Raw genomic sequence first — 16537 nt, forward strand, 5'->3', positions numbered from 1 at the left:
AAAACTATTTTGAACTGGAATAAATGCTGCACTTGTTAACAATGAACAACACAATTCCAGTCAAAATACTAGATTGTAAGAAATACTGTAGCCACCTTTACTATAATGAACAAGAATATGAAAAAAATATGAATGCAACATGTAAAGTGATCCCAGAAATGTTGCTTATGCACAAAAAGCTTATTTCTCTCAAATGTTATGCACAAATTTGTTTACATCCCTGTTAGTGAGCATTTCTCCTATGTCAAGATAATCCATCCACCTGACAGGTGTGCCATATCAAGAAGCTGATTAAACAGCATGATCATTACACAGGTGCACGGGAACAATACAAGGCCACTCTAAAATGTGCAGTTTTGTCACACAACACAATGCCACAGATCTCTCAAGTTTTGAAGGAGTGTGCAATTGGCATGCTGACTGCAGGAAAGTCCACCAGAGCTTTTGCCAGATCATTTAATGTTAATTTCTCTACCATAAGGCACCTCCACCATTGTTTTAGAGATTTTGGCAGTACTTCCAACCGGCCTCACAACCGCAGACCATGTGTATGGCGTCGTGTGTGTGAGCGAGTTTCTGATGTCAACGTTGTGAACAGAGTGCCCCATGGTGGGGTTATGGTATGGGCAGGCATAAGCTACCGATTTATAAACACAATTGCATTTTTTCGATGGCAAATTGAATGAACAAAAATACCTTGATGAAATCCTGAAGCCCATTGTTTGAAGGTATTTTTATTTAACCTTTATTTAACTAGGGAAGTCAGTCAAGAACAAATTCTTATTTACAATGACGGCCTACCCCGGCCAATCCCTAACCCGGACGATGCTGGGCCAATTGTGAGCCTCCCTATGGGACTCCCAATCACGGCCGGTTGTGATACAGCCTGGAATCGGGTCTGTAGTGACGCCTCTAGTACTGAGATGCAGTGCCTTAAACCGCTGTGCCACTCGGGAGCCTGGTGACCAACAGATGCATATCTGTTTTCCCAGTCATGTAAAATCCATAGATTAGGGCCTGATGAATTTATTTCAATTGACTGATTTCCTCATATGAACTGTAACTCAGTAAAATCTTTGAAATTGTTTCATGTTGGGTTTATATTTTTATTCAGTACACAGTACCAGTAGAAAAGTTTGGACACACCTACTCATTCAAGGGTTTTTCTTTATTTTTACAATTTTCTACATTGTAGAATAATAGTGTAGACATCAAAACTATGAAATAACACATGTAATCTTGTAGTCACCAATTATTTTTTAAACAAATCAAAATATATGATATATTCTTCAAAGTAGCCACCCTTGAAGACAGCTTTGCACACTCTTGGCACCTGGAATGTTTTCCAACAGTCTTGAAGGATTTCCCACATATGCTGAGCACTTGTTGGCTGCTTTTCCTTCACTCTGCGGTCCAACTCATCCCAATCCATCGCAATTGGGTTGAGGTCGGATGATTGTGAAGGCCAGGTCATCTGATGCAGCGCTCTATCACTCTCCTTCTTGGTCAAATAGCCCTTACACAGCCTGGAGGTGTGTTTTGGGTAATTTTCCTGTTGAAAAACAAATGATAGTCCCACTAAGCACAAACCAGATAGGATGGCGTATCGCTGCAGAATGTTTTGGTAGCCATGCTTGTTAAGTGTGCCTTGAATTCTAAATAAATCACAGACAGTGTCACCAGCAAAGCACACCCACACCATCACACCTCCTCCTCCATGCCTCGCGTTGGGAACCACACATGCGGAGATCATCCATTCACCTGCTCTGCGTTTCACAAAGACACGGCAGTTGGAACCACAAATCTCACATTTGGACTCATCAGACCAAAGGACAGATTTCCACCGGTCTAATGTCCATTGATCGTGTTTCTTGGCCCAAGCATGTCTCTTCTTATTGTTGGTGTCCTTTAGTGGTGGTGTCTTTGCAGCAATTTGTCCATGAAGGCCTGATTCACGCAGTCTCCTCTGAACAGTTGATGTTGAGATGTGTATGTTACTTGAACTCTGTGAAGCATTTATTTTGCCTGCAATTTCTGAGGCTGGTAACTGTAATGAACTTATCCTCTGCAGCAGAGATAACTCTGGGTCTTCCTTTCCTGTGGCAGTCCTCATGAGAGCCAGTTTCATCATAGCGCTTGATGGTTTTTGCGACTTGAAGAAACTTTCAACGTTTTTGACATTTTCAGGATTGACTGACAAAACTTGCAACCCCCCGCACACACACATGCATGTGCGCACACGCAAACATGCACACACAATCGATGCGCAAAAATGGCCTGTCATTGCATCCATAAACGGTGATGTATTTTTTCCAAACGAAAGATAGGCTACAGAAATAACTCCCATTTTACACCTGCATTTGGAGCTGAAAATCATTCATGTTAGCAGCCAATATCAAGTAGGTATATATCATGTCACTTCTCTGGAGTCCAGAGCAAGCAAAATCATACAGCCTACTTGTAGTGGAGGTTGCAGGATCAGATGGAAAAGCTGTCTGCACCGTGCCATCAATTACAAGGGCAGCCTGCCTGCAGAGTGCGCGTTGCCAACCAGATAGGCCAGTTCTTCCTTAAACATATCATAATACTTTGGGCAGAATATGTTACATCTTCATCCCACAATTTTGAAGACAGTGCGATGTTATAGCTGCTTATCTTTAGACTGCCAGTATCCACCCAAACTAGACCTATCTGAAATATGAAAATGATTAATCAAATCGCCAGATAGCCTATTGTACTGGCAGAGATGAGTCAGTAGTAGATTGATAAACTGCATTTTATATAGATGATGAACGTAGGCCTACTCTGTTTTTGCCATGCAAAACTGGAGGAAATTAAACAAGTTCTTTCTGGTCACTAATCTGGATATGCGCACCCACCTTTGCGCGCCAATGCTAATAACTGGTCATTGGTCAGCAATCAAGACACCAACTTTTTGGTTTTGAAGCATAAATGGCACGGCTTGCAAACTATCACGGATTACAAAGGGAAGGACAGCCGCGAACTGTCCAATGACGCGAGCCTACCAGACAAGCTAAATACCTCCTATACTCGCTTCAAGGCAAGAACGTTGAACATGCATGAGAGCACCAACTGTTCCGGATGACTGTGTGATCATCCTCTCCGTAGCTAATGTGATTAAGACCTTTAAACAGGTTAACATTGACAAGGCCACAGGGCCAGTCGAAGTACCAGGACGCATACTCAGAGCATGCGCTGACCAGCTGGCAAGTGTCTTCACTGACATTTTCAACCTCTCCCTGACCCAGTCTGTAAATACCTACATGTTTCAAGCAGACCACCATAGTCCCTGTGTCCAAGAATGCCAAGGTAACCTGTCTAAATGCCTATCGCCCCATAGCACTCACATCAACACCTGGATGCTGTTCATTGAGTACAGCTCAGCGTTCAACACCGTTGTGCCCTCCAAGATCATCACTAAGCTAAGGACCCTGGGATTAAACACCTCCCTGTGCAACTGAATCCTGGACTTCCTGATGGGCCGCCCCCAGGTGATGAGAGTAGGCAACAACACATCTGCCACGGGGGCCCCTGAGGGGTGCGTGCTTAGTCCCTTCCTGTTCACCCACGACTCCAACACCATCATTAAGTTTGCAGACGACATGACGATGGTAAGCATGATCACCGATGATGATGAGACAGCCTACAGGGTGGAGTTCAGAGACCTGGCCCCTTAGGAGGCTGAAAATATTTGGCATGGGCCCTCAGATCTCCAAAGGTTATACAGCTGCACCATTGAGAGCATCTTGACTGACTGCATCACCACTTTGTGTGACAACTGCTTAGCATCTGACTGCAAGGCATTACAGAAGGTAGTGCGTACGCCCTAGTACATCACTGGGGCCGAGCTCTTCTATACCAGGCGGTGTCAGAGGATGGCCCTAAAAATGGTCAAAGACTCCAGCCTCCCAAGTTATAGACTGTTCTCTCTGCTACCGCACTGAAATCGGTAGCGGAGCGCCAAGTCTGCGACCAAAAGGCTCCTGAACAGCTTTTACCCCCAAGCCATAAGACAGCTGAACAGCTAATCAAATTGCTACAGCTTCATTAAATAGTGCAAGTAGCTGGAAGCTTCATTAAAAGTACCAAAACACCAGTCTCAACGTTAACAGTGAAGAGGCGACTCCGGGATGCTGGCCTTCTAGGCAGAGTTCCTCTGTCCAGTGTCGGTGTTCTTTTGCCCATCTTAATATTTTCTTTTTATTGGCCAGTCTGAGATATGGCTTTTTCTTTGCAACTCTGCCTAGAAGGCCAGCATCCCGGAGTCACCTCTTCACTGTTGAAGTTGAGACTGGTGTTTTGCGGGTACTATTTAATGAAGCTGCCAGTTGAGGACTTGTGAGGCGTCTGTTTCTCAAACTAGACACTCTAATGTACTTGTCCTCTTGCTCAGTTGTGCACCGGGGCCTCCCACTCCTCTTTTTATTCTGGTTAGAGCCAGTTTGCACAGTTCTGTGAAGGGAGTAGTACACAGCGTTGTAGAGATCTTCAGTTTCTTAGCAATTTCTCGCATGGAAGAGCCTTCATTTCTCAGAACAAGAATAGACTGACAAGTTTCAGAAGAAAGTTATTTGTTTCTGGCCATTTTGAGCCTGTAATCAAACCCACAAATGCTGATGCTCCAGATACTCAACTAGTCTAAAGAAGGCCAGTTTTCAGCTGTGCTAAAGGGTTTTCTAATGATCAATTAGCCTTTTAAAATTATAAACTTGGATTAGCTAACACAACATGCCATTGGAACACAGGAGTGATAGTTGCTGAGGAACATCCGGTGCCGACAGAGATGGCCGACCCGCTTCGCGTTCCTAGGAGACTATGCAGTATTTTATTTTTTTATGTGTTACTTCTTACATTGTTACCCCAGGAAATATTAGGTTTTATTACATACAGTCGGGAGGAACTATTGGATATAAGAGCAACGTTAATTCACCAACATTACGACCAGGAATACGACAGAAATCCGAGCAAGGGTTGCCTTCCAGAGAGACATCAGAGATTGCAACGTTCTTTGTTTCACGGAAACATGGCTCACTCGGGATACGTCATCAGACTCAGTACAGCCACCTGGCTTCTTCACGCATCGCGCCGACAGAAACAAACATCTCTCTGGTAAGAAGAAGGGCGGGGATGTATGTTTTATGATTAACGAGACGTGGTGTGATCATAACAACATACAGGAACTCAAGTCCTTTTGTTCACCTGACCTAGAATTCCTTACAATCAAATGCCGAACGCATTATCTACCAAGAGAATTCTCTTCGATCATAATCACAATCGTATATATCCCGCCCAAATCAGACACATCGATGGCCCCGAAAGAACTTCATTTGACTCTATGTAAACTGGAAACCACATATCCTGAGTGTCACGGGCTGGCTCGAAGAACAACAGGAGAGGTAGAGTCAGGCGCAGGAGACAGAGAGTTCGTGACCACACTTCTTTATTTGAAGCAACTAGATGTGGTCGTCAAAGTATAGGGGCGCAGCCCTTAAATATTCTGCGATGGTGTACACAAAGAAAATAAACCACTGGCAGAAGGAAAACTCAGTACACGTTCTTTTCGCACACAAAAAACCCGGACAAGCAACACAATCACGTACAACCACATACATCCTACGCTAACCTAAATAACCCCCCCTTACTAATGACTAACCCAAAACAGGTGCGTGCCTACCTAGACCTAACCAAACGAAAGTGAAACAAAAAGGGATCGATGGCAGCTAGTAGGCCGGCGACGACGACCGCCGAGCTCCGCCCGGCCGAGGAGGGGCGCCACCATCCGTCACTGTCGTGACACTGAGGCTGCATTTATTGTAGCTGGGAATTTTAACAAGGCTAATCTGAAAACAAGGCTCCCTAAATCTTATCAGCATATCGAATGCGCAACCCGGGCTGGCAAAACCCTTGATCATTGTTATTCTAACTTCCGTGACGCATATAAAGCCCTCCCCCGTCCTCCTTTCGGGAGAATCTGACCACGACTCCATTTTGTTGCTCCCAGCCTATAGACAGAAACTAAAACAGGAAGCGCCCGTGCTCAGGTCTGTTCAATGCTGGTCCGACCAATCGGATTCCACGCTTCAAGATTGCTTCGATCACGTGTATTGGGATATGTTCCGCATAGCGTCGGACAATAACATTGATGAATACGCTGATTCGGTGAGCAAGTTTATTAGCAAGTGCATCGGTGATGTTGTACCCACAGCGTCTATTAAAACATTCCCCAACCAGAAACTGTGGATTGATGGCAGCATTCGCGCAAAACTGAAAGCGTGAACCACTGCTTTTAATCAGGGCAAGGTGACCGGAAACATGACCAAATACAAACAGTGTAGCTATTCCCTCCGCAAGGCAATCAAACAAGCTAAGCGTCAATATAGAGACAAAGTAGAGTCGCAATTCAACAGACAGGAGAGGTATGTGGCAGGGTCTACAGTCAATCACGGACTACAAAAGGAAAACCAGCCCCTTTGCGGACCACGATGTCTTGCTCCCAGACAAACTAAACAACTTCTTTGCTGGCTTTGAGGACAACACAGTGCCACTGACACGGCCCACTACCAAAACCTGTGGGCTCTCCTTCACCGCAGCCAACGTGAGTAAAACATTTAAACGTGTTAACCCTCGCAAGGCTGCCGGCACAGACGGCATCCCCAGCCGCATTCTCAGAGCATGCGCAGACCAGCTGGCTGGTGTGTTTACGGACATATTCAATTAATCCCTATCCCAGTCTGCTGTTCCCACATGCTTCAAGAGGGCCACCATTGTTCCTGTTCCCAAGAAAGCGAAGGTAACTGAGCTAAATGACTATCGCCCAGTAGTACTCACTTCCGTCTTCATGAAGTGCTTTGAGAGACTAGTCAAGGACCATATCACCTCCACCCTACCTGACACCCTAGACCCACTCCAATTTGCTTACCGCCCCAATAGGTCCACAGACGACGCAATCGCAATCACACTGCACACTGCCCTAACCCATCTGGACAAGAGGAATACCTATGTAAGAATGCTGTTCATTGACTACAGCTCAGCATTTAACACCATAGTACTCTCCAAACTCGTCATTAAGCTCGAGACCCTGGGTCTCGACCCCGCCCTGTGCAACTGGGTCCTGGACTTCCTGACGGGCCGCCCCCAGGTGGTGAGGGTAGGTAACAACATCTCCACCCCGCTGATCCTCAACACTGGGGCCCCACAAGGGTGCGTTCTCAGCCCTCTCCCTGTTCACCCATGACTGCGTGGCCATGCACGCCTCCAACTCAATCAAGTTTGCAGACGACACTACAGTGGTAGGCTTGATTACCAACAACAATGAGACGGCCTACAGGGAGGAGGTGAGGGCCCTCGGAGTGTGGTGTCAGGAAAATAACCTCACACTCAATGTCAACAAAACAAAGGAGATGATCGTGGACTTCAGGAAACAGCAGAGGGAGCAGCCTCCTATCCACATTGATGGGACAGTAGTGGAGAAGGTGGAACGTTTTAAGTTCCTCGGCGTACACATCACGGACAAACTGAAATGGTCCACCCACACAGACAGTGTGGTGAAGAAGGCGCAGCAGCGCCTCTTCAACCTCAGGAGGCTGAAGACATTTGGCTTGTCACCAAAAACACTCACAAACTTTTACAGATGCACAATCAAGAGCATCCTATCGGGCTGTATCACTGCCTGGTACGGCAACTGCTCCGCCCACAACCGTAAGGCTCTCCAGAGGTTAGTGAGGTCTGCACAATGCATCACCGGGGGCAAACTACCTGCCCTAAAGGACACCTTCACCACCCAATGTCACAGGAAGGCCAAAAAGATCGTCAAGGACAACAACTACCCGAGCCACTGCCTGTTCACCCCGCTATCATCCAGAAGGCGAGGTCAGTACAGGTGCATCAAAGCTGGGACCGAGAGACTGAAAAACAGCTTCTATCTCAAGGCCATCAGACTGTTAAACAGCCATCACTAACATTGAGTGGCTGCTGCCAACATACTGACTCATCTCTAGCCACTTTAATAATGAAAAAATGTATGTAATAAATGTATCACTAGCCACTTTAAACAATGCCACTTTATATAATGTTTACATACCCTACATTACTCATCTCATATGTATATACTGTACCATCTACTGCATCTTGCCTATGCCGTTCCACCATCGCTCATTCATATATTTTTAAGTACATATTTCTTATTCATTCCTTTACACTTGTGTGTATAAGGTAGTTGTTGTGAAATTGTTAGGTTAGATTACTTGTTAGATATTACTGCATGGTCGGAACTAGAAGCACAAGCATTTCGCTAGACTCACATTAACATCTGCTAACCATATGTATGTGACCAATAAAATTGATTTGATTTGATTTTCTGATCATGGGCCTCTGTACGCCTATGTAGATATTCCATAAAAAATCTGCCGTTTCCATCTACAATAGTCATTTACAACATTAACAATGTCTACACTGTATTTCTGATCAATTTGATGTTATTTTAATGGACAAAAAATTAGCTTTTCTTTCAAAAACAAGGACATTTCTAAGTGACCCCAAACTTTTAAACGGTAGTGTATATGTACATATTACCTCAATTACCTCAACTACCTCGTACCCCTGCACATTGAGTCGGTACCGGTACTCCTTGTATCCTCGTTGTTGCTATTTTATTGTGTTACTATTTCCTGATTTTCTTATTTGCAAATTTTTCTTTTTGACTTGGCATTGTTGGGAAAGGGCCTGTTGTATTCGGCGCATGTGACAAATAAAATGTTATTTAACAACTATCGGCAGTGGGTTCAGAACAACAACGACAAAATGGTGAGGAAATTATACCTCCACTGAAAAGGGCCCTTTGGACACTGGAATGGCAAATGGGCATGTGCTCTGCACAGGTAGATGCCTATCGGTGCACGTGCCTACCACAGTGCATCACCCCTGAAACCTGCTGTCTGGGTTTGATTGAATAGAGGTGTTAGTGAGGGACAGATGGTGATGTCTAGACCATGTTCACATCTCATGTTCATCTTTAATTCATTTTTTTACTAACTGCTGCATGTGTCTGTTCAGATGTGGGAGAAAGCCATTGAGATGGGTAAACAGCTGGCAAAGATGCACGAGAACCAGATGTTTGACTTCATGGAGATTAGCCAACTGCTGGTAAGACGATTTATCTTCTGCTATCGTGCTTTAGTCTGAGATTTATTCAAAATATTGTCACTACTGATTATAGATGTTTCTTTAAAAACATGCAAAGTAAAACTAAAAAGTATTATCCTCTTAGTTTCTTCATGGTAAAAAAGGCTTCACCAACATAGCAAGAGAGGGATTGTCAATAGCCCACTACCAGTTTAGTGTGAGGCCTTTTCAATAGGACCAGGTCCAATGCTATACTGTTATGCTTTTTCAGTGTTCACAAAGGCTAGGAGATTAGATACAGTGCCTTCAGAAAGTATTCACACCCCTTGAATTTTTCCCAAATCTGTTGTGTTGCAGTCTGAATTTAAAATGGTGTCACTGGCCTACACACAATACCCCATAATGTCAAAGTGGAATTATGCTTTTAGATTATTATTTGTATTAATTAAAAATGAAAAGTGGAAATGTCTTGAGTCAATAAGTATTCAACCCCATTGTTATGCACGCCTAAATAGGTTCAGGAGTAAAAATGTGCTTAACAAGTCACATAATACATGTCATGGACTCACTTTGTGCAATAATAGTATTTAACATGATTTTTGAATGATTACCTCCATCCATACAATTATCTGTAAGGTCCCTCAATCGAGTAGTGAATTTCCAGCACAGATTCAACCACAAAGACCAGGGAGGTCTTTGGGTAAAAATTAGATGGGTAAAACATTTCAAAAGCAGACATTGAATATCCCTATGAGCATGGTGAAGTTATTAATTACACTTTGGATGATGCATCAATATACCCAGTCACTACAAAGATGCATACGTCCTTCCTAACTCAGTATCCAGAGAGGCCAAGTTACAGTTTTGACTTAAATCGTCTTGAAAATCAATGACAAAACTTGAAAATGGCTGTCTAGCAATGATCAACAACCAACTTGACAGAGCTTAAAGAATTATTTTAAGAATGTGCAAATATTGTACAATCCAGGTGTGCAAAGCTCTTAGAGACTTACCCAGAAAGACTCACAGTTGTAAACACTGACAAAGGTTATTCTAACATGTATTGACTCATGGGGTGTGAATACTTATATAAATGAGATATTTCTGTACTTAATTTTCAAGTAATTTGCAAAAAAAAAAACATGTTTTCACTTTTTCATTTTGGGGTATTGTGTGTAGATGTGTGAGAAAATAAATATGTTTATTCCATTTTGAATTCAGGCTGTAACACAACAAAATGTGGAATAAATCAAATGGGTATGAATACTTTCTGAAGGCACTATACAATGCAAATTAATTGTTCAAGATACATTGTCAAAGGCTAGGATAACCATGTCTTGTCTAAGACAGAAGGTCATTTCAGCTAGCCCAATCCAAATAACAGTAATAGTTGAAGAAAAAAGCTATTCATTACATCAGAAAACAGAAGTTGAGGAAATGGGGAAGAGATAAGAGTTACTGCCAACAGTCTCACCCATGCACTGCCGGTTGACATAATGGCATCTGCCGTTAGGAAGTAATAGTGAATGAATTATGAAGTGATACTCTATTTTATGTCATGTATTTGTAAATACTGTGTCATTATGGTATTCAACCGTTCTTTGCTGCAGTGGAGTGGTACAAAAACTGTGTTCTGTCACACTGTGCCAGACAATCTATGTTCATTATGGATCCTTAAATTTCACACTGAACCATGTTTGTGTTTGTTTTTTGTATGTTGTATGTTGTCTGTGTTCCTGATTGTGGCTTTGTTACTCTCTCTGCTGTCATCCACAGAAACAGCAAGCCCAGTTCTATGAGAATATAATGCATGCCATGCGGCCTCAGCCAGAATACTTTGCTGTGGGATACTATGGCCTTGGATTCCCCACTTTCCTCAGAGTGAGATTATTAACTATTTTCCTAAATTCAGCCTATATAGCACATTTCAAGGCCTGTCTTATTCACCAGAGATTATGTATTAATGTGCCTTTTATTAATTTTACTTATGGCACGCTCTATCAAATTAAATGATAGTCAATTGTTTAAAAAAATGTTTCACAATGCATAATGCAGGCTATACTAGTTATCAGTTCCATAAAGCAGTAGGTGATTCTATGGTTTGAATACCTTCCATAATCTTGTCAGGTTCTTGTCAGAATGTGTTCTTAACTGACGTGCCTAGTTAAATAAGGGTTAAATAAAAAATCAAGGGCAGAATTGCTTTGATTGGCATAACATCAATATTTCTACACTGCAGTGGCACATTCCTGTATACCACAGTTCATCTTTAATTTAAGATTTGACATCTTCTGTAGCATATAGTTCAATAACATCATAATAATTCATTAATAATTAATAAAATAAAATACAATTTTATTGGTCACATGCACATGGTTAGCAGATGTTAATGCGAGTGTAGCGAAATGATTGTGCTTCTAGTTCCGACCATGCAGTAATATCTAACAAGTAATCTAACAATTTCAGAACAACTACCTTATGCACACAAGTGTAAAGGAATGAATAAGAATATGTACATATAAATATATGGATGAGCGATGGCCGAACGTCATAGGCAGGATGCAGTAGATGGTATAGAGTACAGTATATACGTATGAGATGAGAAATGTAGGGTATGTAAACATTATATAAAGTGGCATTGTTTAAAGTGACTAGTGATACATTTATTACATCCAATTTTTAATTATTAAAGTGGCTAGAGATTTGAGTCAGTATGTTGGCAGCAGCCACTCAATGTTAGTGATGTCTGTTTAACAGTCTGATGGCCTTGAGATAGAAGCTGTTTTTCAGTCTCTCGGTCCCCGCTTTGATGCACCTGTACTGACCTCGCCTTCTGGATGATAGCGGGGTGAACAGGCAGTGGCTCGGGTGGTTGTCCTTGATGATCTTTTTGGCCTTCCTGTGACATCGGGTGGTGTAGGTGTCCTGGAGGGCAGGTAGTTTGCCCCGGTGAGGCGTTATGTTTCCAATTTGTAAGTCGCTCTGGATAAGAGCGTCTGCTAAATGACTTAAATGTAAATGTAAATGTAGACCTCACTAACCTCTGGAGAGCCTTGCGGTTGTGGGCGGAGCAGTTGCCGTACCAGGCGGTGATACAGCCCGACAGGATGCTATCGATTGTGCATCTGTAAAAGTTTGTGAGTGTTTTTGGTGACAAGCCAAATGTCTTCAGCCTCCTGAGGTTGAAGAGGCGCTGTTGCGCCTTCTTCACCACACTGTCTGTTTAGGAGGACCATTTCAGTTTGTCTGTGATGTGTACGCCGAGGAACTTAAAACTTTCCACCTTCTCCACTACTGTCCCGTCAATGTGTATAGGGGGTGCTCCCTCTGCTGTTTCCTGAAGTCCACGATCATCTCCTTTGTTTTGTTGACGTTGAGTGTGAGGTTGTTTTCCTGACACCACACTCCGAGGGCCCTCTCCTCCTCCCTGTAGGCCGTCTCGTCGTTGTTGGTAATCAAGCCTACCACTGTAGTGTCGTCTGCAAACTTGATGATTGAGTTGGATGGCCACGCCGTCATGGGTGAACAGGGAGTACAGGAGAAGGCTGAGAACGCACCTTTGTGGGGCCCCAGTGTTGAGGATCAGCGGGGTGAAGATGTTGTTTCCTACCCTCATCACCTGGGGGCAGCCCGTCAGGAAGTCTAGGACCCAGTTGCACAGGGCGGGGTCGAGACCCAGTGTCTCGAGCTTAATGACGAGTTTGGAGGGCACTATGGTGTTACATGCTGAGCTGTAGTCGATGAACAGCATTCTTACATAGGTATTCCTCTTGTCCAGATGGGTTAGGGCAGTGTGCAGTGTGATTGCGATTGCGTCGTCTGTGGACCTATTGGGGCGGTAAGCAAATTGGAGTGGGTCTAGGGTATCAGGTATGGTGGAGGTGATATGATCCTTGACTAGTCTCTCAAAGCACTTCATGATGACGGAAGTGAGTGCTACGGGGCGATAGTTGTTTAGCTCAGTTACTTTAGCTTTCTTGGGAACAGGAACAATGGTGGCCCTCTTGAAGCATGTGGGAACAGCAGACTGGGATAGGGATTGATTGAATATGTCCGTAAACACACCAGCCAGCTGGTCTGCGCATGCTCTGAGGACGCGGCTGGGGATGCCGTCTGGGCCGGCAGCCTTGCGAGGGTTAACACGTTTAAATGTTTTACTCACGTTGGCTGTGGTGAAGGAAAGTCCACAGGTTTTGGTAGCTGGCCGTGTCAGTGGCACTGTGTTGTCCTCAAAGCGAGCGAAGAAGTTGTTTAGTTTGTCTGGGAGCAAGACATCGGGGTCCGCGATGGGACTGGTTTTCTTTTTGTAGTCCGTAATTGACTGTAGACCCTGCCACATTAAATCATATAAATCATATAATTCATATTTATTTGGCTACCATATACAGTGCCTTCAGAAAGTATTCACACCCTCGTACTTTTTCCACATTTTGTTGTTACAGCCCGAATATTTGTGTCACTGATCTACACACAATAATACCCCATCATGTCAAAGTGGAATTTTTTTTGTAGACATAAAAAAAATGTATTCTGAAATGTCTTGAGTTAATAAGTATTCAACCCCTTTGTTATGGCAGGCATAAATAAGTTCAGGAGTAAAACTGTGCTTAAGAAATCATGGACTCATTCTGTGTTCAATAATAGTGGTTAATATTTATTTTTTATGACTCACTGTACCCCACACATACAATTATATATAAGGTCCATCAATCGAATAATGAATTTCAAGCACAGATTCAAGCACAAAAACCAGGGAGGTTTTCAGATGCCTCGCAAAGAAGGGCACTGATTGTAGGTGTATTTTAAAAAAAGACGCTGAATATCCCTTTGAACATAATTAAGTTAATAATTCTGCTTTGGATGGTGTTTCAATACACACAGTCACTACAAAGATACAGTAGTTCTTCCTAACTAAGAGGAACGAAACTGCTCAGGGATTTCACCGTTGAAACAGTTACATTGTTTAATGGTGGTGATATGAGAACAGGATGGATCGACAACATTGTAGTTACTCTACAATACTAACTTAAATGACAGAGTGAAAGAAGGAAGCCTGTACAGAATACAAATATTCCAAAACATGCATCCTGTTTTCAATAAGGCACCAAATTAAAACTGTAAAAAAATTGGGCAATGAAATTAACTTTATGTCCTGAATACAAAGTGTTATGTTTGGGGCAAATCCACAGCACATCACTGAGTAACACTGTTCATATTTTCAAGCATGGTGGTGGCTGCATCATGTTATGGGGATGCTTGTCATTGGTAAGGACTAGGGAGTTTTTTAAGATAAAAATAAATTGAATCGAGCTAAGCACAGGCAAAATCCTAGAGGAAAATCTGGTTCAGTCTGCTTCCCAACAGACACTGGGAGATGAATTCACCTTTCAGCAGGACAATAACCTAAAACACTGGAGTTGCTTACCAAGATTACATTAAATGTTCCTGAGTGGCCTAGTTACAGTTTTGGATTGAAAATCTATGGCAAGACTTGAAAATGTTTGTCTAGCAATGATCAACAATCGAAGCTCTTAGAGAATTACCCAAAAAGACTCACAGCTGTAATCGCCGCCAAAGGTGCTTCTACAAAGTATTGACTCAGGTGTGTGAATACTTATGTCAGTTAGTTTTTTCTGTATTACATTTTCAATACATTGGCAAAAATTTCTAAAACATGTTTTCACTCTGTCATTATTGTGTGTAAAAATAAATGTAACCCATTTTGAATTCAGTCTGTAACGCAACAAAATGTGGAATAAGTCCAGGGGTAATGAATACTTATCTTTGAATGGATTTGCTCATACAGAACAAAGTGTTCATCTACCGTGGTAAGGAGTACGAGTGGTTGGAGGACTTCAGTCTGAAGCTGCTGTCTCAGTTCCCAAACGCTGCCAGGATGACCAGCACAGCGCCCCCTGGGGACAACATCTGTAACTCCCAAGGACAGCGTATCCTTTAGCCCTCTTGCAGCATGCCCTCATTCTCCCAGCTATTTAATGCTATTTAAATGTTAATTTGTGTTAATGCTTCTAATCAGGACATTGTTCATTTTTTACCTTTTTCAAGGACACAGTTTTGAACCTGTAATCCACTGGTGCCCCAGTCTCTGTTTACCTATAGCACTAGGGATTAGTTTTAGTTTTTGAATAATATACAGTCCTATCCTTAGCTGCTCTTCACAGACATCCAGTGTTTCACAGTCAAGCCAGTCCTTACTGTGCCCACCCAGTTCAAAGACAAGGGGGTTCCTGAGCAGATTCTAAAGTAAGGACACAACAGTTTGTGGTATGATTAATTTATCTTACATAGCATTACATTGTTGGTCCCTCTTCCTCTCCTAGCTACTACAGAACCAATGAAGTGGACCAGTTCCAGTATTCCAGGCCCTTCAGGAAAGGTGCAAAGAACCCAGACAATGAATTTGCAGTGAGTACCTTTCACACAGCTCTGACAGACACACCATGCTGCAAAGTCCCAACAAAGCCAGATCCCTCCATTTATACTAACGCTCTTGTCTTTGAACATCGCTAAGGAACTCAGGAATATAGCCCTTTTACTTAGCAGTTAAACACAATAAGTTGTTGCTCAAAATATCTGTGTTAACCATTCCTGCATATTTTCTGCCTCATGTTACAGACCATGTGGATCGAGAGGACAACTTACATCACGTCCTATTACTTCCCAGGGATTCTCAAATGGTTTGAAGTGAAGTCCATCTCTGTTGTAAGTTCTCTCAGTAATGATGATGACAAGCACAGTAAAACAAACTTACTGGTGTTCATGTGCTCTTTGTTTAATCTAAACACAGTTGAGTACTCTGCTACCACCCATAGCAAATAGTTCCTGCTCAACCAATTTGGTCTTCTACACTTCAATGTCTCCTCACCTCTCCTTGCTTTTCTATTGGTCAGGAAGAGATCAGCCCCCTGCAGAATGCTGTGGAAACCATGGAGATGGCCAATGAGAAGCTCAGTAACCTGGTGCAGCAGCAGGCCTGTGACAGCTCCACGTCAGTCCACCCACTCTCCATGATGCTCAATGGCATTGTTGACCCTGCCGTCATGGGTGGCTACACCAACTACGAGAAGGTTTGACTTCCACTATTATTTTGTAGGAGGTTAAATCCTTTCCAATTTTATCTCACATTTCAGTGAAGATTTGTCACCTGATGTTCTTATTTTCAAATCAAATCAAATTGTATTAGTCACATGCGCCGAATACAGCAGGTGTGGAACTTACAGTGAAATGCTTACTTACGAGCCCCTAACCAACAAAGCATATAAAAAAATAAGAATAAGAAATAAAAGTAACAAGTAATTAAAGAGCAGCAATAAAATAACAATAGCGAGACTATATAGAGGGGGGTACCCGTACAGAGTCAATGTGCGTGGGCACC

General features: G+C 42.9%; 1 protein-coding gene across 2 annotated transcripts in view; it reads left to right on the forward strand.

The window, feature by feature from the left end:
- The window catches only part of LOC115164560 (dedicator of cytokinesis protein 5), a 54255-nt gene that overhangs the window by 33679 nt on the left and 4039 nt on the right, over positions 1–16537 (forward strand). For both annotated transcript variants that reach the window (XM_029717188.1, XM_029717190.1), the window contains exons 38-44: positions 9073–9162; positions 10918–11022; positions 14948–15089; positions 15324–15405; positions 15483–15567; positions 15778–15864; positions 16053–16229. In XM_029717188.1, the coding sequence (XP_029573048.1) occupies positions 9073–9162; positions 10918–11022; positions 14948–15089; positions 15324–15405; positions 15483–15567; positions 15778–15864; positions 16053–16229 (768 nt within the window). The remainder of the gene's footprint in view (positions 1–9072; positions 9163–10917; positions 11023–14947; positions 15090–15323; positions 15406–15482; positions 15568–15777; positions 15865–16052; positions 16230–16537) is intronic.

The sequence above is a fragment of the Salmo trutta genome, chromosome 27 (assembly GCF_901001165.1).
Source record: "Salmo trutta chromosome 27, fSalTru1.1, whole genome shotgun sequence".
NCBI classification, from domain to species: domain Eukaryota; kingdom Metazoa; phylum Chordata; class Actinopteri; order Salmoniformes; family Salmonidae; genus Salmo; species Salmo trutta.